The following is a 26,658-nucleotide window of genomic DNA, read 5'->3' as shown; positions in this document are numbered from 1 at the left end:
CTGGCTCTGTCCCCTTCTGGTTCCTGCAGGTCCCCCTGCCTGCCAGCCTCCCCGATGGCTTGGCTCCAGCACCCCTACACTTCAAAAAAAAAAGCCCTGCACTCACTGACAGTAGCAACAGCTGTGGGGGCTCTAAGGCCTTCTGGGAGAACCCCCCCTGCCCAGCCCCCACTCCCAGATTGTCCACCCCCCCACCTGGCCCTGCCCCTGTGCACCCCGCAATATAGCCCCAGCAGTCCAGGAGTCAAAAAAAAAAAGTTTTTAAAAGCTCTGTACTCACCAGCAGTAGCAGCAGCTGTCGGGGTCACTGCGGCCTCCTGGCAGAGCCCACCGCACACCACGGGGCAGTAGGAGGCACTGGGGACCAGCCCCGGCTGCCTGGCACTGGTGCTGCCACTGCTTCATCACGCAGGTGTGACCCAGGTCAGCAGGGCACCGCATGGCTCCATGCACTGTCAGGCAGCTGGGGCCGCTCAGGCTCAGTGTTGCTGAGCCTCGGGTAACAGCCAGAGGAGCTCCAGCTGCTTAACACCATGCAGAGCCATGCGGGGAGTGGCTGGGGGGCATGTGGGCCCTGTGGGGGCTGGTAGCCCCTCTGGGGGGCTGTAACTCCTGTGGGGGGGCATGTGATGCCTGTAGGGTGGCATGTGGCCACTGTGAGGGGCTGTGGCCCTGTTGGTGGGGCAATCCATGAGCTGTGCAGGGACCCACCCCTCCTGAGCTGCCCTCCCACAGCCCCCCCATGATCTACCTACACATCCCACGTCCCCCTACATCCCTCCACAGCCCTCCACATCCCCCCACCCTCTCCTGCAAACCTCACATCCCCCCAACACACACCTTGCATGCCTGCCTGCAGGGCTGGATTATGATAGGGTGGGGCCCTAAGATAGGGGTTTCCAACCTTTCCCTGCCCCGGCCCAGCAAACTGCGGACCACTGTGCAGAGTCCCGCACCTGGAATTCCCAGCCGGAACACAGGTAAAGGTACTTCCACACCCCTGGGCAGGGGGGTGGGACAAACTTCAACCGCAGGCCCTGGAGGAGTCGCAGCCTCTCTGCCCTGCTCTGCAGGACCACGGTTTTCCAGTCCACAATCACTTCCGGTCTAGCAGCCGATGCTTAGAGGCCCCTGATAATGTGAGGCCCTAAGCTATAGCTTGCTTAGCTTGTGCTTAAATCTGGCAATGCCCGGATGCTAGACAGAATGAGACCTGCTGGCAGGAGCTGTGGCTGCAGGGGCAGCTGTCCCCACATGCTGGTCAGTGAAGGGGACAGGAGGAGCTCTAATTTCTCTATGATAAGAAAACCAAAGGCAAACAGGAAAACATATAGGTATTTCAAATTTATTTTATTGTGATGATAGAGACACTAGTAGATCTGCCAGTGTGGATTTGCCTAAAAGCAACGGCTGCATGCCAAGTAAGTTGCATTGTTTGTGCATGCTGTTAACATAAGCAGGACATTCTAAAGATGCGAATGGATTGTTAAAATAGCAACATCTGGCATCCTTCTTACCTCCATTTTTTTAACTTTGCTGGCTGTAATTCCTGCAGCTCCAAGTTCCTAATTTTAGAAAAGTCCTCAAAGTTCTTCTGAGGTCTCTAAGATGCGGCCTGAATCATCCTGTCCCACCTGTGAAAGGAGAGAATGCATTCAGCTGCTGTAGTCTGAATGCCTGGGCAGCACTTGAGCACATTCATCAATAGGACACCTACCATTTGTGTACATGACTGTTAGCAGAATGGGAGAACAGACTCTATAATAGGAATAGTTCCAAGGAAGAGCAACTTATGCTAATACTCCAGCTGAGGGGAAGAGGGCAGAGGCACAGTGTCACTGCCAGAGTGCACTGGGGTTCGGCAATCTCCAGGTGGCATCATGGTTCTCACAAGCCGATGTTACTTGAAGTAGCTCCTTGGGAAGTGGAAAGGTAGCTCAAAGCTAATTTTGTCACTGCCTCAAAAGTGTTGAATGTGCCCCCAGAAATCCCAATCATGTCAGAGTGAGTTGGAAGGCATTCAAAGCATTGTGAATACTTTCCTAGGCAATTCAAAAGTCACAGAAGCAATTGGATCTGCAGCATCAGCAGTGAAACAGTGTGCTGCATTTTCTTTCCTGCTCTTCAAAAAGGAAAAGACTAAATATATTAAATGCAAAACCTGTTTTGGGGCAATGTTGTGTGAGATTACAGGGACCTGATTTTTTTCTCAGTTACACTCATGTAAATTGAGAGCAATTCCTTTGACACTGTCCTAGTCTAAATGAAGATCTGAGAAGAGTTGAAGGTTCCCAGAGAAACTTGAAGCATACACATTTAACATGTCACGTATACTAGCTTGACACTGATATAATTTCATTGGCAGCAGTGATGTTACTCCCCCATTTCCCTGACCTAAAGGACAGTAGAGTAAGGTGCCCTATATGCATTTAACAGCAAAGAAAAAAAAATCTTTTCTCTACAGTAACTTATCTGTGCAATATAATAAGTAGAGAGTAGTGATATATAACTCTCCATGCATGCCATTTTCTGATGATAGGTATTCATATGGTACAGAAAGAAGAAAGAAAGCTTTTCATCTTGCCATATAGAGGCAAATTCAGCGTAGGGTCAAATGGGACTTATTTTTCATTCCTTGATTCCAAGATTTGTCCCACTTTACCCCCACCCCCACCAATGTGTGGATGTGTTTTTGCTCACTACCAATCTAAATTATACCACCTACAGAAAACTGCATAACTTAGATTGATTCCACCTTGGGCTTTTTGAATGTCTGTGCCTAGCCCAGGAGATCAAATTCCTATAACAGGCCTGATTCTCCATCTTGATTCAAGATGGATATAACTCCATTGCCACCAAGTCTGTTAGTAAAGTTAGTGGAGTTTTCCTAGTATCAATGGAATAATGCATTGGTGAATCAGGCCCTATATTTTTAGATCTATATTTTCAAAGATGTCCTCAGTCATTGAGAGTAAAGTAACTGTAGTAAGATTAGGCAAAGGGCAGGGCAGGGTGGCATCTTACAGACCAACTTGTTGAGAGAAACGTGAGCTTTCATATGTTACAGCCTACTTCATCAGATGCTATCAAAGAGTTAATCTATAAGCCTAAATTCAGCCTAACATAGAACCAATGAAAATTAGGGTTGGAAGTGTTGGTGTCACTGGGCATAACCCTAGGTAACTCAGAGGGATGGAAGACCACGAGTGTCGATGAAGCCCCTCTGCTCTAGGCCCAGGTGAGCCAGGGCCCCCCCTTGCCCAACCTTTGTAACCCTTTCTCTGGCTCCTGTAATCTCCTGTCCTTTCCTGTCCTTCTGGAAAACAGGCAAGCTGAAACTGTTATCTGTCGAATGCAAGGGCATCGCTCAGAGAGAGAAGGGAGGAGGGAAAGGGGGATGAGGGGGGGCCAGCTAGTGGAAAACTTCTGTAGAAATGACCAAGGTATAAATATACACTGTTGCAGGGCTAGGGGCGCAGGATTTGAGACAATACAGTCTCCCTGCGCCTTTTACTTGAGCTCAAATAAACTCTGTCTACTTCTCCCCCCAGTGTGTTTATTTGGCGCGATGCACACCGGGCAACGAACCCAATTGTTGCCTCCCTTGGGCACCTTGTGCCGGCAACAGAAGGGACCTTAGGAGGTCACCTAGTCCAGCCCCTTCCTCAAAGCAGGACAATCCCCAACTAGATCATTCCAGCCAGGACTTTGTTGAGCTGGGCCTTAAAAGCCTCCATGAATGGAGATTCTACCACAGCTCTAGGTAACCTATTCCAGTGCTTCACCTCCCTCCTAGAAAGAAAGTTTTTCCTAATATCCAACCTAAACTTCCCTTGCTGCAACTTGAGACCACTGGTCCTTGTTCTGTCATCTGCCACTACAGAGAACAGTCCAGCTCCATCCTCTTTGGAACCTCCCTTCAGGTAGTTGAAGGCTGCTATTAAATGCCCCCTCAGTCTTCTTCTGCAGACTCTTCTCAGGCCCCTCCCCCACCATCCACTCTGAGGCATGTGTGTACCCACCAGTATGGAGCTAATACTGGAGCCCACAGCAGATGTTTGGAGCCTCCTGGCTGCAACCAGCCCAGGCTCTGGGTAGCTTCTGCCAAGCATGCAGCCCGATCTGTTTGCAGCAGGGCTTGCAGCCACTCAGCTGGCTGCTGGGAGCAGCCTGGACTTCATGGCTGGCAGCAGCTGCCTAGAGCCCAGGCTGGTGGTGGCGTGCCAAGCAAAATAGCCTCATGTGCAGTGCTCGGCACATGTGCCAGGGGTTTCTGACCCATGGGATAGGGTTTTCTCCCCCTAGGACCACTCCCCCCAGGGTCCCTTGCCCAGAGGCACCTCCCCTGTGGGACCAGGGTTCCCAGTAACTCATGGTTCTTCCTTTGGGGGCTGTCAATCTGGCCTCTGAGTCCCCACACTGTCTCAGGCCTCCTGGAGCCGTCAGCCTCGAGTTGAGGGTTCTTCCCTCTGGTCCCTGTGTCCCGTGCTGGGCATCCAGGGAGCTTCTATGGGAACAGAACTCTCACTGGCTTCAGTTCTCCAGCGTCATGCCGGTTCCTGAGTCTCATGCCTGGGGTCCTCCCCTTTCCTGCGCCCTGCTCTGGGCACCGGGGCTCTTTTAGTTTAATGCTGAGCCACACCGTGGGGCTCTGGTCTTCCGGCCTAGAGCTGGGGCTAACATGAGTAGCCTCAAGCTGCTCCCAGGGTTGGCTCTCTGTGCGCCAACCTGTGCACTGTGTGGGGTCTCCATGCACTGTCAAGGCTCAGGCGGGGTCCAGATGATGGTCTCCTATGCAGCTTTTCTCTCCTTGCCATCCCTTGCTGCATCTGCCCAGTGTGCTGAGCACGCTGGGCTTTTATTTACATTGGAAGCCCTACCCCAAAGTTTTCTGGACCTACAAAGTGCAGTCTTCAATCAGGTCCAGGTGCTTCTCGCATCCCTCCCCTCCAAGCAGAGGTAGGGCAAGCCCCTCCCAGCTGTTACCTGATTGGTGGAAATGTTCTACCAATCCAAAGTGTCCTTCTCTAAGCTGGGCTTGCCAGGCAAAAGTGGAGAGCCCACCACAACTGTTTCTTCCCCTTAGCTTGAGCTCCCTGTTCTCTCTTTGGGGTTTATAACTGCCTGCAGGTCCTCCTTAAGCTGCTAGCCACCCACAGCTGGGTCTCTATCACTGGCTGTCTGCTACCACTTAAAGGGCCAAACTAACCTTTTATAGCACCTCAGAGAGTCATCATTCTAGCCCAACTCCTGGTCAAGGCTGGACCCTCTGGGATAAGTATTTGGACTTAAAAACTTCCATTGCTGAAGATCCCACAATCTCTATCATTAATCTATTCCAGCACTTAAGCACCTACATACCCCAAATGTCCAACCTAGATCTCCTTTGTTGTAATTCAAAGCGTATTTGGTTAAGGAATAGTTGGTCATAGACTCATAGATTCATAGATGTTAGGGTCAGAAGGGACCTCAATAGATCACTGAGTCCGACACCCTGCATAGGCAGGAAAGTGTGCTGGGTTCAGATGACCCCAGCCAGATGCCTATCTAACCTCCTCTGGCAGTCATACATTGCCAACAGCTCTTCAGTACAGGTTGTATTCAGTGCGAGAGCCAAGTGAGAATTTGATATAGTTTTAAATTGCTGAGAAATTAAAGTGGTTTTCACTCCTCTTCATAACAACCCTAACCCCACTTTTTATTTATTTGAAGACTGTTTTCAAGCCCTATTTAAATTGTAAGTTTTTTGGTGCTTAAGGCTATCTTTCACTGTGTTAGTACAGTGTGCTATACAAGGGGGCACTTATCTTAGCTGGGACAAGCTCAATTACTGGCTCTGTAGGTAAATTTAGGCAAATTGCTTCACAGTATCTATGAAATGGGAAACTTACACTTATATATCACTGTATACTAGATATATCACTTGTATATCACTGTTATATATCACTGGGATCTTTGGACAAAATGTGATAGAAAAGAGCTGATGCTGCTGATGTAGTAACTTTCAGGCAACCAGGGCTCACACCAGCAGTGGCCCCACACTGTTCAGGCCACAACAGTGTGAACCACAGGTGCCCCCTGGCTACACTGTGCCCAGTAGACACCTTCAGCTCTCTGGCTATGGGCTCCCCCATTGCACCACACTGCATGGGCATCCCAAGGCTGTGGGTCTTTCTAGTGCTGTGGTCTGCAGTACATCACGCTGCTCCATGGGGTGGAGGCAGGAAGCAGAAGCTGGAGGAAGGAGGAAGAGCCCAAAGCCTGTGGCCCATGACTTGCTTCAGCCAGAGTGATGGGGCCAGGGGGAAATAGTGGCTGGGTGGGAGCCCGAGGATCACAAATTAACTTAGTGATCCTCACGCAGCCTGCTGGCCACCAATTAGACAGCTCAGAGGTAACATACTAATGCATGGCTGAATCTGAAAACTTCTGGAGCTTGTATCTATGCATTGTGGACATAGATATACATATTACCCTGGGTTCCAATACAGTCCTATCTTTATGAAAGCTTCTTTGTTGAACTTCCTTACTATCTCTTTGCTAGTCCTGTTCTTGAGCTGTCATGCTAGCTAGCTGCCTGTCAGCTCTATTCCTATGTGTAAATCATGTGCTTTTTGTTCCTTCTGCTACAGTTGAGTTAAACTGTCATCAAAGATTAATCATCTAAAACCAAGATTCCAAATGGCTGGGAACAAATATAAGCCTTAGCAATTCCTTTACCTTTAAAATAAAAAATATTTTAGGACTTTTTTAGTCTAAGGCCTTTCTGTCTGGATCTCCCTCAGGCATCTTGCACCCAGAGAGTCGTGGTGGAGGGGTCGGTTTCGACCTGGAAGGGTGTGGGCAGTGGGGTCCCGCAGGGCTCGGTCCTTGGACCGATACTCTTTAATGTCTTCATCAGCGACTTGGATGAGGGGGTGAAATGTACTCTGTCCAAGTTTGCAGATGACACTAAGCTATGGGGCGAAGTGGACACGCCGGAGGGCAGGGAGCAGCTGCAAGCAGACCTGGACAGGTTAGACAAGTGGGCAGAAAACAACAGAATGCAGTTCAACAAGGAGAAATGCAAAGTGCTGCATCTAGGGAGGAAAAATGTCCAGCACACCTACAGCCTAGGAAATGACCTGCTGGGTGGCACAGAAGTGGAAAGGGATCTTGGAGTCCTAGTGGACTCCAAGATGAACATGAGTCGGCAGTGTGACAAAACCATCAGAAAAGCCAATGGCACTTTATCGTGCATCAGCAGATGCATGACAAATAGGTCCAAGGAGGTGATACTTCCCCTCTATCGGGCGTTGGTCAGACCGCAGCTGGAGTACTGCGTGCAATTCTGGGCGCCGCACTTCACGAAGGATGCGGATAACCTGGAGAGGGTCCAGAGAAGGGCCACTCGTATGGTTAAGGGCCTACAGGCCAAGCCCTACGAGGAGAGACTAGAGAAACTGGACCTTTTCAGCCTCCGCAAGAGAAGGTTGAGAGGCGACCTGGTGGCTGCCTATAAGTTCATCAGGGGGGCACAGAAGGGAATTGGTGAGTATTTATTCACCAAGGCCCCCCCGGGGGTTACAAGAAATAATGGCCACAAGCTAGAAGAGAGCAGATTTCGATTGGATATTAGGAGGAACTTCTTCACAGTTCGAGTGGCCAAGGTCTGGAACGGGCTCCCAAGGGAGGTGGTGCTCTCCCCTACCCTGGGGGTCTTCAAGCGAAGGCTAGATGTGTATCTAGCTGGGGTAATGTAGGCCCAGCACTCTTTCCTGCTTATGCAGGGGGTCGGACTCGATGATCTATTGAGGTCCCTTCCGACCCTAGCATCTATGAATCTATGAATCTTCAACATTTGAGAGAAATAGAGATGCTGGCAGTTTAAGTTATCATATACTTCCTGTGAGGTCCACAATCTTTCTCTTTAGAAGGAGCTGTTAGTGCCCAGTCCTGTGAACGGTTCAGCCCGCTCTGCAAGCTGAGGACATTCAGATCTGAAAGACTTGTAATTTACCACAATCTAAACAGTCTCTTTAAATTGTAGCTATCAAGAAATCTGTTCTAGTAATTATTACATATTTGACAGTAGTAGAAAGACCTCAGCCAGGATCAAGGTGCCATTGTGTGAAGTGCTGTGTGTGTGCACGTGCGCGCGCGCGCACACACACACACACATACACAGAGCCATAAAATCATAGGGTTACAAGGTGCATGAAAGGTACGTAGTCCACCCCCACTAGTCAACTATAACTAGCTCTTACGTGCTAAATGGGCTAGACAGACAAACAGTAAGAGGAGAAACAGTGGCACAGAGAAGTGGACAGATTTGCCCAAGATCATAGAGCCAGTTAGTGGCAGAATTTGAAACAGCATGTGGAAATTAAAATTTTTAAAGCACCTATATGACTTAGGAACCACAATCCCATCTTCAAAAGTAGGAGGACCATGTAATGAGAAGTTTAGTGGGGGTTAGGCTCCTAGGGCACTTTTTAAGTAGAACTCTGTCTCCTAAATCACTTAAGCACTTGGAATTTTTATTTTAGGTTTCCCATCCTCTGGATCACACTACAGTGAACAGATATGTAGCCCCACTGTTGGTCCTTGCTGTATCTCCACAGTATTTCATCTGAGTCACTGCTCTTAGCATGCTACCCAGAGCGGTCATTCCCTTTTCAGTGGCTTTTACAGCAGAAGGAATCCATGCCCAAGCCAAGATGGACCTTTTTCCCATTCAGTTGTTCTGTTCTGAAACCACTAGGTGGGAGTAACAGAATGTTCCAATCACTGTTTCTTTTAGATATTCCTGAAGTAGCACAATGTGGTACTTCAGATGTGGACTAAATGGTTTTACTTCTAAAACTTCTAAAAATATGCTGACATTTGAATGTAAAGGAGTAGCATGCCATAGTTAAACTAAATATACTAAAATAAATCCTACAAGAAAACAAAACATAAGTGTTCATACACATCTGCTTTTAGTGATGCTGTCAATGCACATTTGCTGTTAGCTATCATTTATCACTTTCTCCCATTTTCTCTCTCAGCTGTTCCTGTGGGTTCATTCAGAACTTTCAGTTGCTTTGCCTTTACTTTTGAAGGATACAAGAAAAAATATATGTCTTTATTTTAATTTCATATTCATCATATACTGTTTGGCCACTAGGGATGAAAAAAGAGAGACCTAATCTACATTCCCCTGAAGAGGAAGTTCTGCTCCACAAGGACCTTTTTCATGAGCAATCCATTTTTCCCAGAAGGTTATATGCACTCTACTGTTAAAAAAGGTGAAAACCCTCTTTCTTAAATAGTAACTTAAAAAAGATCAAAATCTTAATCTCTATTAAAATAGTAGAGTCATTATAAAGAACAGGTTTAAGGCATCACAGCCTCAGATCAGCATCTGTATCCAGACCTGAAGTTTAAATGTGACTGGAGATGGCATTTGGTTTAAAACTGGTTAAAAAGACTAAATGTTTTTGTTTTGCAGCCAAAAATGTATTTTTTGACAAAAAATATTGTTAGATCCCCTAATATTCAGAAAAAAATGAATTGGGTCTCTGTGTGATATGTTTCTTCTAAAATTCAAACATTTTTACTAGGTCTACTTCCATTTCAGATTAGAACCCATGCATGCAGTTTGTATCAGTGTAAACATGGCCCAAAACTTGGGAAGAAGGATTCATGCTAGGAATTTTGGTTAGGGTGTACTGCTGGGGAATGATTACAATAAGTATGTATATTTATTCAAAAACAGAGGTGTTTACGTATTCCATAGTTGTGAAAATGTTCATAATGCACCCCTCTGCTCCTCCTACTCCCACTAAATTCATTAAGCTTAACTAATTTAGGGTTTCAAACTTCAATAGATAGGTTGAAATGTTTGCATCAGTCCATACATTTTTTGAGTGAATCTGGGTCTATTTTCAAGTTGGTCCCAAACATGTTTCAAGCAAAGTAAGGCCACAATTTTGTGCAAGCATCAGTCATCTGAATAGGAGGTTCATGTGATTTTGATGCAATGATGGATAACATGGCATTTTCACTAAGACTTCTTGCAAGCTGAACACAGCAAATTTGTGGGACGCCAGCACACACAGGTCAAACCCGAAGCTCATGTTAGTAGTGGTCTGAATATACTGATGATTCTACCAAACTAATTGATTTCTACTGCAGCTGCATATTCTGCAGGCTACTTTCCAGGCCTACATCGCTGGGTGTAGAGCAGAGGTAACTGGGTGAAATGCTGTTACGCAGGTCAAACTACATGATTAAATGGTCTTTTTTGGCTTTACAGTCTATAAATCTATTTTACTCCAAGCCCATCTGTATTTACATGCTTATTTCTGCAACAATGACCCTTTCTCCTTTAAGGCAATTTCCCTGCAATGATCAGCAGCAACTTGTGGTTCAGGAGCAATGAGGGTGGTGAAATAAATTCCCTACATTACTCATCCTGTCTTGAGCTGGGGTGGGGGAACCCTTGCCTCAGAGCCTGTGTGTGCTCAGGGTGGGGTGTCCTTAGGCTGAGGTGACACTCTACTCATCCCTCTGAGGGGCTTTGCTGGAGCATCAAGGGATTCCCACCTGGAACAGGGAAGGGGCAGGAAGCAAGGGAGGAGGAGGAGGTGGAACAGCTGCAGCCTGCTGAAGTGGTGGCAAACAGCTTGCCTGGCTGGCTACCCTGGGGGTGGGAGGTTCCCAGCTCAGTAGCAGCAGCAGCAGCAATCCTGACAGTAGCTGGGCTTAATGCCTGGTAGGGACCATGAGACCTGTCAAATCAACTGGCTCTGGGCTCCGAAGCCTCCTCAGTTTATTGGTAGGTAAACTGCATAGATCCTATTGCTAGAGTCTACATACAATGCAACGTCAAAGAACTATTAACAATACTGCACTGTGGTGCTATTGCTTATTACTGATGGCTCCTGATTCGTTCTATTTGACTAATATAGAGAATAATAATAGCCAAATACATTGAAATAGTTGATTATACTCGACTCCACTAATACAGAGAAGACAAATAGCAGAATCTCTTAAAATAATATATTGCATTCCAATAACATATAGAAAAATAATAAAACATGCTATCCTAATGTATTTCATTCTATTTTACTCATTTATAGAATAATAATAGCATAATATAGTAGCAGAATGCATCCTACTCTATTTATTCTATTCCCATCATGTATAGAATAATAATAGTAGAAAACATGAGAAAAGGTTCTGTTTTTTTCTAGTATACAGAATAATAGCAAACTGTTTTCAGAATATATTCTACTAATATAATGTAACGTATCCTGCTGCTGCGTACCCAGTGTCCATTAATAATGAAACTTTTTCATGCTACTGAATAGGTTGATTAATAAAACATATTGTTATTAAAGCTTATATTTATATAATATGTTATCATATGTGTATATTTAACATATTAACTATTTAAGATATTAAAAAGAGGTTCTAAATAGAAACTTAACAGATTTAACTACAATGAAGAGAGGGTTTGAAGGGGTTTTGAAATGACACAGTCTAACTGCAGATGCTACTGTAACCCTCAGCTGCCTCTTCTTTATAGGTTGCATTTTCTGAGTCTCCCTCATTGTTTTATGAAGATTTTGGGGGAGAGGGGAGCAGAATAGGGCTAAAATCCATCTGTGACCTAGTTTGTGAGCATTAAGGTTATTCCTGGCTGTCATATTTGTTCCAGAAAGCTGAAAAGCACCTACAAAATATGTCAGGTTTTGTTTGTGCATTTTTTAAAATAAAAGAATGGCAGACTTTGTATAGGGGGAAAACAGCCTAGGCTTTTATAGATGTATCTGTTTGTCTTCCCACGGCAGGTGTTATTAGTGGAGGGATGGCATGATCTGGATAACAAAGACTATGACTGCTGGCCCTTAGAAAAACCAGATGAGTATAACATGCTGGATTGTGGAGGTGAGTGTGTTGTACAGTTATTCAACAAAGTCCATATCTCTGGCTGAGGGAAGAGATGACAACTTGCAAATAAAGGAAATAAAATAATCCCTAATGCATGTCAGGTCTCTTTCACGAAGGGAACTATTTGAGTCAATAGCAACATTTCTTCCTAGATGAAGGAAAGAGGCCAATTCACTTCATAATAAATGTTTGTTTGGAGCTATTGATTTGACAGAGTACCTGTGAGGGGGATTTGAAATCAACAGAAAGCATTTCAACTAATTGGGTTTAATCAAGGAATTTGGTTTCACTCAAGAAAAAACAAAGCCGCCTAAATAAAAAAAAGCAGGCAATCAGCCCTGCATTGGAGTAGATTGTTTAATTGTGAAGTTGCTGTACTTTTGCAGAACCAGTTCCAAACCGGACTGTATTCATTTAAACACTCTGGCCAATAAGTAGAGTCTCTTCATCTGTATTTTAACTGAGATCTGTGTAAGGACTTCAGGTCCAGGTTTCAAATAGAACTGAATAGATTTAACGTGTTCACATTTGTATCAAATTGCAAAGTCTGAAGAGTACTGATTATAAACTGAACCTTCCATAACCTGGTGAATTTAGCAGTTTTCTGCCCAGGATTAAAACAACTAGTTATGACCACAACTGATTTTGAATTGGCTACTTATGAGGGGTCATGTCAAATAGATACCAAAGGAAACAAAGGAAGAAAGGTTTTTATTTTGTTTCCCCGCCAATCCCATTATGTCTGAAGCTGTTGCACTACCATGCTCCCACTTTACGCAATTTTAGAGCAGTTTACAGGCTACTGTTTATATAAGATACTGTTGCCAGCTTGTATAGGCAGATGAAATTGAGCTAGGGACAAATATTATGGCTTTTCTTTGCTATATATCAAAACCTTTACCCTTGTTTTGCTATGTGTGAATAGGGTAAAAGGACAGAATCTGCTTTTTTGGGAATCTATGAAGGAAATAAACTGCTTTGAGAAAAATAAAAGCTTCATTTATTTTGACCTTTTATTGCTTGCAATCAAACATAGCAAATATTTCACCTTTTAATAACTGGTGAAAATATGGCTAGATTGGAATGATATTTCAAGTGTAGCTTTGTTTTGTTTTGCTGAAATCGTTATTCATGGTCGGATTGTTTGTTTGCTTTTCTATAGCACTATATGCCTTAAAGGATTATTGCTGTTAAAATTAGCACCTTTTGAAAAGGCAACTGTGTGCAAGACAAAACAGTTAAAGTCACCAACCATGCAGCAAAAAAATGTTCTAATCACTAAAAAAGATATTAAGCTTGTCCTGCCAGCCTTTGTTGATATAAGTGGTCCTATTCAATCATGGGGGGAAAAAAGGGCTTCAAGAAGACATCTAAGTCCAACCCCCTCATTCAGGGCAGGGTCCTGCTGCATAAAGCCTCCCAAAGTAAATGCTTGTCCAGCTTGCACCTAGGCAGACAAAGTTCATTGGGTAAATCTGATATATTTTATTAGATCAACTCAAAAAGTTGGAAAAAATCTTATTTGCAAGCTTTTGGGAACAAATACCTTTTGTCAGGCTGAGGAAGCATCTACCAATGGTCTGTGCTCTTCCTAGATGGAATAGTAAAGAAGCCAGAGGCTGGTATGCAGGCAAGGAAGACAGTCAATGAAGGTGTAAATTGAGGTAGTCAATGGGTGAGAGACAGGTGGGGAGGGGAGGCAGGGAATGAATATAGCTGGTAAATAGTAGAGAGGTGACCTGGGGAGTCAGATGTTAGGCAGGTTATAATGTGTCATAAATCCAATGTCTATATTTAGTCCATTACTTTTTGTATCTGGTAGGTTGATGAAGTGAAGTTCATAGGCTCGTCTGTGAAAGGTGTTTTAGCCTGCACCTAAAACACACAATGCCAGAATACCAAAACCTCTTTGGGTAATGTGTTTCAGTGCTTCACCAAGCAGTGTTAGAAAGTTCATCCAATTATCCAACCCAAGGGTGCTCAGCGTGGCTTACAGCCCAGATCTGGCCCATGCTGTCATGTGATGCGGGTTGTATGGCTCCCCAGGAGTCTGGGAATTTGGTAGCAGAGGAGAAGTAGCAATTAACGCTGCCACTATTCCCCCACTGCCAGATAACATGGCCCTACACACAGTGTAGTGATCACTAGGTTTAGTAAATACAGGCATACAAGAATGAGAAAAACGACACAGAAAGTTTTTTTCTGGTGCAGTGTGCAACTGTTGTAATCCCAGTATGGCTCTCCTGAATAACTGGCTAGGTTGCTGCTCTATCACTAAGGGACTGTCCCCCAATTCTCAACTCCCTCAGCTTCCCTTTAAGAAGCATCTCTAAATTCTACTTTCTGTCACTACATTTTCCCTCTTAATAAGTAAAAAAATTAACACAAAAAGCCATTAATACCCATCTACAGAGAAGAGATTACTGGAACTTCACTCTGGAGTCAGTCTTTACTACCCACTTTCCTTTTCTACAGCTATTTTAACAAGTCTCTGTGAGCCTTTCAGGAGATGTTACTGTGTTCTCAAATCGAAGAAGTATCTTATCTAGTTTTTTATTTGTTTTGGTGGGAAGCTTTTTTTCCAAGTCTTGATAGACTTGAATCCTCATACAGGGACCTGGTTGACTGGCACTTAGGCACCCGTGCTTCTGCACATAGAACAAGGTTCATGAGCTACAGACCACTGAGGCTGATTTCAACTTTCTGTATACTAGTATTTCCATTTGTTTCCATAGGTACATTTCTTCCCCTAAAGACATAATTGCTTCTTGTGTTCTGGAACAACTGGTTTCTTCCTAAGAAAGTTGTCCAGATTTGGGTCATGATGGCCAGGAGAATCACCAGGAGGCACAGATGCTATGCCATCTTCTACTGCAACCACACACTTAACCAGATTCAGTTTCTCACAGGCTACCTAATTCAAAATTAGTGTCACTTCCCTGAATACTACGAGTGGGAGTTTGTATGCTCTTTTTTATTTTGAGTGCTGGCAATATATCTTCCTTTCACTTGTATGTTTGTTCCTGAATAGCCTACTCTTTTAGTAACCTAAGCTTCCTTTTTCTTTCATTGGCAAATCCAGTCCTTCTCAATGATTTTTGCGTAATTCAACTATACGTATAAAAAAAGTCCTTCTTCACTCTGCCTACATAGACATTCAGGGAAGTTAGGAACTGTTTAGATTGCATTAAAAATAGACATCAGATCTAAGTTTGCCCACGTGAGGACCTTACGCTTATATCCCTAGTTAGGTTGACCTAAGTGTGAACTGTACAGATATCCCATGAAGGTTAGATTGGTCATAAAATGGCCAACTGGATCTAATTTAACTGTACCTCAGAGGTGCACTAATTTAGATGAGGTACAGGTAATCCGATCTAACCAAAGTTCGGTATGCATTCAGAGCTCAGTCCCCAATTTCCCCCCACCCTCCCTGCAGACCCCTCTAACCCACGCCATCCCCCTACCCCCTTGTAGACTCTGCTAGCCCCCTCATTCCCACAACCCTCCCCTGGACCCCGCTAGCCCCCCAGACCCCCTAACTCCCTGCTAGCTCCCCCATCTTGCCTGCCCCCTCCCTTGACTTACCTTAGATCAGGATCTCAGCACCTATCTAATTGCTGAGTTAGATCAGGGGCCATTTTAAACTTGATGACATCCCCTCGAACTTCTAGATGTATGTCTGTATAAAGGTTTTTGTGTTTGGGATCTGCAGCACGTGACAAAATGGTTCCTTTTGTGATAGGTAAAATAGAGCTTTCCAAATACATCCCATTTGAGTCCATGTTGCCTTCCACATTTGCTGCATGCTCTCTCTCCCTTTGCACACTCCTTGCCAATGGAGAATTCTACCCTGTGAGGTGGTTTTTTCTTGCCACAGGCTTTCATGCCCAAGGCATGAATGACCCCTTTTGGTGCAGTCAGCTCCGCAGCCTGGGCCCTCACATTTGGACAGTCTTTTCTGGGTATGTGTGAGACTCGGGGCAGGGTAAGGCAGTGGGCCCAATCTGGCACATGTGGGACTGGGGCAGCGGTCTCAGTTTGGCTTGCACAGATTGTGCCTGCAGTCTTGGGGGCAGGATTGCAGGCACAATCAAGCACACATGAGGCTGGGGTCAGATCTGTTGTGTGGGGCTGGGACTGTAGTTGTGATATGGTGCACAGGACAAGAGCCATGAGTGCCAGGTTGGGTCCACAGACTGGATCCAGCCTATGGACCAACCCTGCACCACTCATCCAGCCCACGGCCCAAAACATTGGAGACCACTGATCTTACCTAAGTTTCTCTTGCTGCAATTTAAGCCCTTTACTTCTTATTCTTCCCCTAGTGGACAAAGAGTGGAATCCTCTTTATAACAACCCTCTTTGTATTCCAAAATGGTTGTCAAATCCCCATTCAGTCTTCTGGTATTTAAGCTAAATAATCCAGGTTCTTCCTGACTCATTTTAAAGAGACGGTTGCTTGACTAAGGACTGCTCATATGAATAAGGATTTTTATGTCTGTGTTCTCTCTGTGGTAATATTTCCCTTTCTTTGTTCAGTGATGATGTTTGTACCTATATGATACCATCTGAGAAAGAGAGGATATATTTACTGCTTGATGTAAATGAGTGTTACTAAGAGAGAAACTCTATAGTAGTAGCAGTTGTAGTAGTAGTAGTAGTAAACCAAGTATAACTGAAGTCAGCTGAGTCACACTGGAGTGAAATTTCTAGTGGTACATAAAGAATGAGGTAAACATGAGCAAAGCAAGCAGTATGGGGTCATCATTTTTAAAATACGACATCATCAGGAGAGGTGAATTTAGAACGATCTATACATTCTAAAGGGGGAATCATTTTTGCCTGGGAAAAATTATAAGAGCAATACTTGTGAAAAAATATATACATTTGCCTTGGATTTCTGCTACAAAGCAGTTTGTCTAGATGCACACAGTTGAAGTAGATTAAGCAAAGCTGTTTGACCCATAACTCTGTGTTGTTCCTAGGCCTTGAGATGGCATGGGTCCAACGACCTCCAGAAAAGGCCTTAAGTGGGGAGTTCTTCAATGTAACGTATGCAGTGTTTGCTTCAGATCATTTCTACCAATATGCTGTCCAAAATGGCATCCTCTCTCACAGGTACTATCTCCTATAGAGACTTCTCTAACGTTCAGAACAACGTACTGCAGTGGATTCCTGGCTGTTTTCAATGAGGTGGCTGTACTAATGACTCTACTGGTAGACACTCTGGGAGCATTTTTCTTTGGAGTGACTGTTCCATTCCTTTCATTCTGAGCGTAATATGCTTGCTGCAATTCTACTGAATGGTGGTTAAGAGTGGTTGCATATCCTATTGTGATTGTACACCATTACTACCCTAGCTTGCTGGTCTTCTCCTTCTGGTATGTCTTGGCTTTTAGACTACAAGCTCATTGGGATGGAGGTATTTTTGTACAGGGTCTAACACAAAGGGATCCCAGCTGCTTGCAGCCAATAGGTATTACCTCAACATCAATAATGAATTATAGTAGCAATAATAATTCATATAGTTGAATTCATTCCTTTCAAATGTAACTACAAGACGGGCCAGATTTTGAGCTCATTGAAATCAATTTTCTATTGATTTACCAGGACCAGAATTTGTCTGAATGTATATGTATTGACTTAGAGAAGCTTTCAAAGATAACTATGAATGATATTTAATCAAATGAATCATCCACATAAACTTTTATTTTGTTCATCTGAGAATTGTTACCTTCCTGTATCATATATGGTAAAAAAAAAATCCTTCTCACACTTCCCAAAATATGCTTTATAGTAAAATTTCATAGCCATTAATTATAGCATTACAATAGCATTGCCAAAAAATAAACAATTTCTGCCAGTAGAAGAGGGATTATTTCAACAGTCTTTCCAGTGCAACTTGTTCTCATAAAACATTTAGGAGCTTTTGAAAAGACCGCCATTAAATCTGGTTACTAACACAATTATTTCTTACCACATTTCTTTCTTACCTTAATAATGTCAAACTCAAGTGCAGGGAACACACACCGTCATTCAACAAGGCACTTAAATATGTGACTCATTTTAAGCATGGGAGTGGTCTCACTGATTTCAGTGAGATACTACCATGCTTATTGTAACTGGTCCAACCTCCACTGTAGTTTATTCAAATTATTCCACTGGCTTTAGTGGGCTTCAGAACAGGGCCAAAATGTGGCAGATGCTCAATGGAGGCCATAGGGGTAAAATTAGATAAGGTGCTGCTTTTTCAAGGTATTTAGGTGCCTGGCAGTGTGCATAGATGCTTAGAACGATTTTTAAAAGAACCTTAGCAAGTTAGATGCCAGATACCAAGTCAGAAGGTCAGGGAAATCAGTGGATGCTAGGTAGTTAACCTGCTTGGGCTAATTTGCAAAACCTAAAAGGTGCCTACCTCTATCTTTGGGTACCCAAATACCTTTGTAAATCTGGCCCTAGCCAATCTTGAAAGATTTACCCCGGCATTTACAATTTAAAATATGTATTTGTTTATACCTATATTTATATTTTAACTCTTTGCATTTATACCTTCACAGTGTAGTCTCTTTTTATAATGCTACTGGTTACTTCTCAGTGGGCGCATCTACACATGCATTAATGCACTGTAGTTGCAGCACATTAAGTTTAATACTTGTATAACCAAGTACTAAATCGACACACAGTAACTGCTAGCACCAGCACATGGCTTTTTACAGATGCTAAATGCGCAGTAGTCTAATACTATTGTGCAGTAGTGAATTAGCATGGTTTTTGCCCTGCACACTACTGCGCAGTATGATTAGGCTACTACACAATTAGCATATCAAGTAGATGCACCCCAATGGGTGCATCTACCCATATGCTTTGCTGCAGAGTTGACTAATTAGCTCTACAGTAAAGCATCACTGTCTACACATGTGCCAGTATTAGGGCACAGTAAATTGATTTAAAATAGAGTAATTACATGTGCTGAAATGCATATGTAGATGACATCAGGAGCTGGCTGGGGCACCAGGGCTGCCTGTACTTTAGCCTGACGCTTGAGCACCCTCATGCCCTGGCCAGGCCATATGCTATCTGACACCACCACCTGGAGCCTGGAACTGACCCTTGGGGCCCTGCCAGCCTGGGGCTGCTACACCCCAACTCAAACTGCTGTAAGGTGCTTATGCAGACTCTGCACCCAGGAGCAGCTGACTGTGACAGAAACTTCACCAGTTTATCACATTGCCTTAACGGCACATGTAGATGCATCCAGTGAATATAATTTGCAGTACAGCAAAAATGAAATCTTTTATAGAACTTGGATACAGAAAGTTACAGTACAGCACACATTTTCAGATGCTGCTCAGATGTTGTCTCAGGCTTATTTACATAGTGCAGCTCATTAAAGAATATTGTTTCAATTATTTTTACTTCCTCTTGCATGGCACCAAGTTCAGAGAGATAATTGCTTATCTGAAAGTAGGGCTGGGTAAATCAGGTGGAAAAATTGTAGTGACATACATTTTTTTGTGCATGTGTGGTTTTTGCAATCTTTACATGTGGTAAACTTTCAAGGGCCTTGAATCATTTTACAGCTGAGTTCACTAAATCCACTTCTGGTTCTAAATGTCACGATTTTCCAATTTGCAATCTTTGAAATCTTACACAGCAGGTAGGTCTAAGCTGGTCTTTTACAGAGCCAGACACTATCCTACTGAAACATGCTACACCAGCTTCCTGAATATTACCTTCCAAGCTGGATGTAGTGTAGTCGCTCAATGCTACAGCCCGTGTGGCATGCGCACATGGCATGCACACAGGGCTCTATGTGTGTGAATACACTTCTTTCAGTTCAGGAAATATCCTCTGCAGAGCAGGCATAATGTACTGTGCTGTAATTCAGCAGTATGGACATACTAATAAATATCATAGCCATTATCCTTGGACATTTGAGATGGTGGAGCAAAGACAGAGAGACTATAAAGAAACAAACATGCTGATGATAAAATGAGGATGGAAGTACTCAGGAACATATATACTATGGTTTTACCATCAGAGGTGCCATGAGTGGTCTTGCCAAAATCCTCCATCTGGTGGGGCAGTCAGATTGGATGGCCAAACTGAGGAGTTGGGATCTGCTGGTGGGGTGGTAGCTGCCAGAACTTCCTCCTACAAAGCAGTAGGTGGTAGCCCAGTCAACAGTAGACTTTCAGTGCTCTGGGACTGCCTGACCCTAAGCTAAAACAGATAAGTAAAAAGAAACAGCCACATGTCTCCTGCCATGGATGTTTGCACCATGATTTTTTCTGTGCTGTTTAAAGAGCAGAATTTCATTTTGTGCCTGTTGACATTTTTAGGAATGAGAAATTAATATAAATTATCTTTTTTTTTTAAAAAAATGTTGTTTGGCCAGCAATGCTACTGCTGCAAAGAAGTTTTGCGAAGAACAGGAGTGTCCTTCCAACTGGAAAGATGCAAATGGAGAGAACTGCTGTGTTCATCATGCCAACATTCACTCCTGCCCCTTGGCCTTTATGGTTAGTACTGCGGGTAGGGCTTTCAGAAGTCTGTTTGCTCTGGTTGATAGGTCACTTTCATAGCTAGACTCAACATCATGAAAATTAGATGCCTAAAGACAGACCCTTCCTTGAGGATCAAATCCAGGGGCTCATTAAAGCCTGTGAAAAGATTCCCATTAAATATAATGGTCTTTAGATTAGGCTCCCAGGTACCAAACCAAATAGTTTGACTTCTCAGAAGTAGCGAGCAGTTTCCATTCAAATCAGGTAGAATCCCTCACTGACTTGCAGAATTGGGCCCTTTAAACTGATTTGTCTTTAACAGATTTGATCAAGGCAAAACAAATATTTTAGGGCTAGAGAATGAACGTCTGAAGACTTGCTGGTGCACAGTGAGCAAGATACATTCATTTATTTTGGATTCTAGGAGAGCATGTGTAACCAAATTTATGGGCTGAAAAGCTGAGCCCATTTAAATAAATAGGAATATTTCTGATAAGCTGGGGAGTCTCCATTCTTTTTCATCTTTATTTAATATGGTGACTGCAGAAGGAAGCGTGGGGACAATTTGAACTGTGTGTGTTTGCTGAAGGACATAGAAAGCCCATAGGTCTAGAAAGATCACACGAGGCAGGAAGTCCTACATGGTGGCCCTCATGGGGATTCTAATAACTATTTCATTAGGAGTGCCAGTTTTGCAGAAGGAAATCAGTCTCTCACCCACCAATCACATACATACCCCAGGATATACCCTGGAGCTGGTTGTATCTCCATGCTAAGGAGTTCTGACTTTGCTCCTTGGTAGGACTGGCTCCACTTTCTCTCAAGAGATAGATCCCTACCAGAATGGTCATACAACCTCTGGATGTCTTATCTTTCTGACGGAGGCACAGCAGGGGTCAACATGCACCCCACCAGCATGCCTGCCGCTCTCTTAGTCTACCCACTGACTGCTTCCTTCCCCCTTCCTCTCCCCATCTGAATCTTCAAAGCCACAAACACCCCTTTGTGGGAGGACAGGAGGGGATCTCGTGTGAAGATAGTGCACCCCTGAATTCTTTGTGTGGGGAGTGACATCTGTGAAGACACCTGGCACAAAGATTCCATCTAACCTCACATTTCAAACTTTTTGTGGTTTCCTGCTTGAAAAAAGGCAAGTTTGTGTGGAAAAATTATCATAGACCAAAAATACCACAAGAATGTGGTTATGAGTCTGAATGGGTATTTACCAATCAATCCCTTTCTATTAAGCAAGAGCTTTTTGACAGTGTCATGTGTTCTGAATAGTTTTACCTTAGCTGGCATGAATAATCCGTCTCTTTTTCTGTACCATAATCTAAAGTGCATAAACTGGAATGTCTGCAGAAATATTTGAAATTTGGAATTAGAACTAATCCATTTCAAAAAAGAAAAAAAAAGGACAACAGCCTACATCTGTATGTAGTCATTATAATCCTTCATGGCTGCAACTGTTAGGAAATTAAAGTCTTTGCAGCCTTAATGAGAAATGCTGTGAAAGAAAGCATTTCATAGCAGAAATGCTTTATTCATAAGTCAGAAGAAGCTGCTATATCAAAATGAGTGCTGCTGTGAAACTACTATGTAACAGCAAAAAAAACTGGAGCAAAATTCTGCTTCTTCCGTGAGGTAAATCCAGAATGACTTGATCAAAGTTACCCCACACTGACTTTGGCTCATGTTCTTTATAGGAGTTTTATGAGATTTTTAAACTAAATTATAAATGGCTTTGTTCCTATTGCTTGTGTTTTATTTTGGTATACAACAATACCATTTAGTATACAACAATAGTATTTGTGATTTTAGTATACAGCAATACCATGGTGTCATATTGTAGATGCAGATATAATGCCTAATAATTGAGTGGTCATTGTTTTGAAGCACAAAACTTTATAAGAATACTGTGGGAACCTGGATTTTTCACTGTTTCATTATTTATTGCAATTGTTTGGTGAAGGGGAAAGGTGGAATATGTGGGCCATGGATTCCAGATGATGGACAGATATTTACTCATACCCTATCTACAGCTGGCAAAATGAGTCAGAAAAACTGGACTGCCAAGGTACATTGCATTCTCTGCCTATTACAGTTTATTTGGATTATTATCTTTCCAAGACAGCTTGTAGTAGTTTGAAATAATGTTGTGGAGTCTTAATGCATGAAAAAGGTCAAAGGTCCACCTGAGCCTAGGTTAGCAAAATGAAGCCACACCAGTTTCTACAGCTAACGGCACACAATGAAGTGAGACTTGAACTCAGACATCTGGAGCTATAGGAAGACACCTTAGCTGCTTTTCTACCATATATGACAACTTTCCCCCACCTCACCATGCGTGTAAAGGTTGTAGGATAAGAGCCAGATCCTGCAAGGTGCTGAGTGCTTGTAATTCTCCACTGGCTTCATTGAGACTGGACCTAGTGCTTTGTGAAGTCCAGTCCCCCACAGGAACAAAACACTGAGTTTTCAGTATTGTCATTTCCTATGCTGGTGTCTCTAAGGGAGGCATGGTTCCCATCTTCCCTTTTACCATAGAAGGAACAGGAGGAACTGCAAAGATCTTAAAGGCCTTTCCTTTAGCCCAGCTATAGATGTGCCCCAATCCTGTTCCCTGCCAAGAAGAAGAGATACCTACCTGGCTTCTTCCAGCTATTGGTGTTGAGTGTGGGGAGGCAGTGAGCTTGTGAGCAGCACTGTGCCTTAGAGGCACTTCTCCCTCTTAAAACCTGTTCCCTGCCCCTGACACCTCTGTGACAGAAGAGAAAAGTCCATCAGAGTGAAGATTTTTCTCGGATGGTTAGAAATGGGGAGAGGGAAAGGAAGGACACTTCCCCCAGTTCCTTTTCCAAAGGCAATACAAATACTTGGGAGATGATATCACTGCATAAACACTGCTTCCTGCTTCTTGCTCTATGTTATAAAGACTCTAGGAAAGTAGCCCACCTTAGGTCTTAGGTAACATGTAATGCATACACTGATAAATATCTCTAAATGAAATTCCTAGACAATTGACTGAGGTACTCTATAAGGCAGTGGGAAGATTTTGAGTTAGCTAGTACCTAAGAATAGGAAGGGGCAATACTAGGTCTAGGGGAAAGGAGCATGGGTTATTGATGTTGAAAGATTCTTGTTTGCACAATTTAAATCAATTGTGATTGTGTTAATTTGTTTTTCAGGTAGTTTTGGTTCATGTGGGTGTGACCTCTCTCATTGCACACATCAGGGTTGGCAGAATTCAGGTAGCTCTGGAAGCCAAAACCACTGTCCTACCTGCAGTAGGTATGAAACTAAACATAGAGTCAATGTATATGAAATAAGTATTACGTAGCGCATCCTACTTATAGATAAGCACGAAGAACAGGAGGACACATATCTTCCCTTCCCCCATAAGGACCTCAGCAGGTCATCTAGTCCAACCCCTGCTCAAAGCCCAACTAAATCATTCCAGCCAGGGATCTGTCAGGCCAGGCTTTAAAAACCTCCAAGAATGGACATCCCACACATCTCTAAGTAACCAGTTCCAGTACTTAATCACCTTCTGAGTGCGAGAATTTTTCCTAATATCCAACCTAAACTTCCATGCAACTTGAGACCACTGCTCCTTGTTCTGTCATCTGCCACCACTGAAAACAGTGTAGCTCCATCCTCTTTGGAACCCCTCTTCAGGGAGTTAAAGGCTGCTCTCAAATCCCCCCTCAGTCTTCTCTTCTCCAGACTAAATAAATCCAGTTCCCTCAGCCTCTCATCAGAAGTCATGTGCCCCAGCCCTCTAACCACTTTTGTTGCCCTCCACTGGATTCTCTCCAACTTGTCCACATCCTTTCTGTAGTGGGGGGCCCAAAACTGGACACAGTGCTCCACATGTGGCCTTTCCAATGCAGAATAAAGGGGAATAATTATTTCCTTTGTTCTGCTGCCAATGCTCCTACTAATGAAGCCCAGTATGTTGTTAGCCTTCTTGGCAACAGGGGCACACTTTTGACTCATATTCAGCTTGTTGTCCACTATAATCCCCAAGTCCTTTTCTGCAGAGCTGCTGCTTAGTCAGTTGGTCCCAAGCCTGTAGCGGTGCATAGGATTCTTCCATCCTAAATGAGGGAATTTGAACTTGTCCTTGTTGAAGCTCATGAGATTTCTTTTAGTCCAATCCTCTTATTTTTCTAGGTCACTCTGAATCCTAGCCCTACCCTCCAGTGTATCTACTACATTCCCCAGATCGGTATCATCTGAGAACTTGCTGAGGCTGCATCCCATCCTCCAGATCATTAATGAAAATAATGGACAAAAACCAGCCCCAGGATCGACCCCTGGGCCAGTCCACTTGGGATCAGCTGCCAACTAGACCTCAACCCTTTGATTACTACACATTAAACCCGATGATCCAGCCAGCTTTCTATCCACCTTACAGTCCATTCATCTAACCCATACTTCTGTAACTTGCTTGCAAGAATGATGCAGGAGACAGTATCAAAAGCCTGGCTAAAATAAAGATCTATCACATCCACTGCTTTCCCATCATCCACAGAGCCAGTCATCTCATCATAGAAGGCAATCAGGTATGATTTGCCCTTAGTGAATCCATGCTGACTGATCCTGATCACTTTTTTCTTCTCCCAGTGCTTAGAAATGAACTCCTTGAGGACCTGCTTCATGATTTTTCTAGGGACTGAGGTGAGGCTGACTGCTCTGTAGTTCCCTGGATCCTTCTTCTTCCCTTTCTTAAAGATGGTCACTATATTTGCCCTTTTCCAATCATCTGGGACCTTCCCCAATTGCCACATTTTTTAAAGATAGTAGCCAGCAGCTCTGCAATCACATCAGCCAACTCCCTCAGCACCCTCAGATGCATTGCATTCAGCCCCATGGACTTGTACATGTCCAGCTTTTCTAAATAGTCCCAACCTGTTCTTTCACCACTGTTGGCTGCTCACACTGCCCCCAGCCTGTGCTGCCTAGTGCAGTAGTCTGGGAGCTGACCTTGCCTGTGAAGACTGAGGTAAAAAATAGTTTGAATCAAATGCCAGAACCAACTGCTTTTGACCTTACTAAGCTTGCTTGGATATTCACACAGTCCCAAATACATGGGTCTTATATTCGCTTTTGTACAGTTGTAAATAGGACTAAGTCAATAACTGTTCGTGCAGTTAGGCTATTGAACTAGAAAGTCAAGGGGGAAAAAAACAAAACATTGATTCAAATCAAACTGCATTTGACTTTTTCCTGGTTTTCTTGACAAAATATAACATCAAACCAGTTTTTACTGAACACAAAACATTTTATTTGACCTGACACAAAATGCTCTGTTAAAACGTGATATCTCCAGCCATATTCTCACCACTATCACCTCCTCCTCCATCTTGCCTGCTAGTGATAAAGCAGTCAGGAACCTCTGTGATGGTCATAGCATATGACCACAGATTATAATGGGGTAGAAAAGAGTCAGGCAGAGCTATTATTTATTTATTTTCCTTCCAAAGTGTGTTGTATAGACATCTTAAGAGAGCCATTCTTCAGCTTGTTTCAGTGGGACTAATTTTTTTTTGATTGAAAATCTGAGATACAATGTCTAGTAACAAAGATCTAAGGGGACCATCTAAATGTTTGGCTATTGACTTCAGAGAAGGATTTTTACTCTAAGCAATATAATACTTTAAAATAAAATAATAATTTTATTCTAGGTAGTAATCCTACTGAGCTTATGTTTCAATAAATGAAAGGAAAAAATAGTGTTCATCTAATGAAGCTCCATTTGTCATTAGCTTTATTGACTGCAACACAAAGCAAATCTGATGGCTCTTACCCAACTCTTTTCACTTTGGACATCTTATCCAGAAAAGAATAATGTATTTTAGGATACTTCCAAGCTTATTATTATACTTGTTGGAATTGCTTGAGAAGGCTTCCCTTTAAAAAACATGTGGTATCCATGAGATTTCATTAGAAACTCCCTGCATGTGTATGGGATCATTAATTCTGTTCACATTAGCCAAGATTATAAAAACTAGAGGCATCTTTATACATGCTCTGGGATGTTTCCGGGGGGGGGGGGGAGGTATCACAGTGTCTCATCTCACAAGCTTTAGTTAAAGCATCCTGGCCACCATCTTGAAGCATGGGGACACTGAATACACATGATGTGGAGGCTGCTGGAGCTTGTTAATTCACACATTCCAGCAAACTCAATTAATCGAGTCTGTTCCAACATGTGCTAATTAGC

General features: G+C 43.4%; 1 protein-coding gene across 1 annotated transcript in view; it reads left to right on the top strand.

Annotated features, from left to right (window-relative positions):
• LOC149868564 (atrial natriuretic peptide receptor 2-like) overlaps positions 1-26,658 on the top strand; it is a 117,513-nt gene that overhangs the window by 51,006 nt on the left and 39,849 nt on the right. Inside the window, exons 2-6 of the mRNA XM_090037245.1 lie at positions 11,820-11,916; positions 16,908-17,040; positions 20,321-20,444; positions 22,402-22,506; positions 23,618-23,720. Coding sequence (XP_089893371.1) covers positions 11,901-11,916; positions 16,908-17,040; positions 20,321-20,444; positions 22,402-22,506; positions 23,618-23,720 — 481 coding nt within the window. The 5' untranslated portion in view covers positions 11,820-11,900. The remainder of the gene's footprint in view (positions 1-11,819; positions 11,917-16,907; positions 17,041-20,320; positions 20,445-22,401; positions 22,507-23,617; positions 23,721-26,658) is intronic.

Source organism: Crocodylus siamensis, chromosome 3 (genome assembly GCF_052110815.1).
Source record: "Crocodylus siamensis isolate JL-2025a chromosome 3, ASM5211081v1, whole genome shotgun sequence".
NCBI classification, from domain to species: Eukaryota; Metazoa; Chordata; order Crocodylia; family Crocodylidae; genus Crocodylus; species Crocodylus siamensis.
The sequence above is the reverse complement of the archived record's forward strand: the minus strand, read 5'-3'. Positions and strand labels throughout refer to the sequence as shown.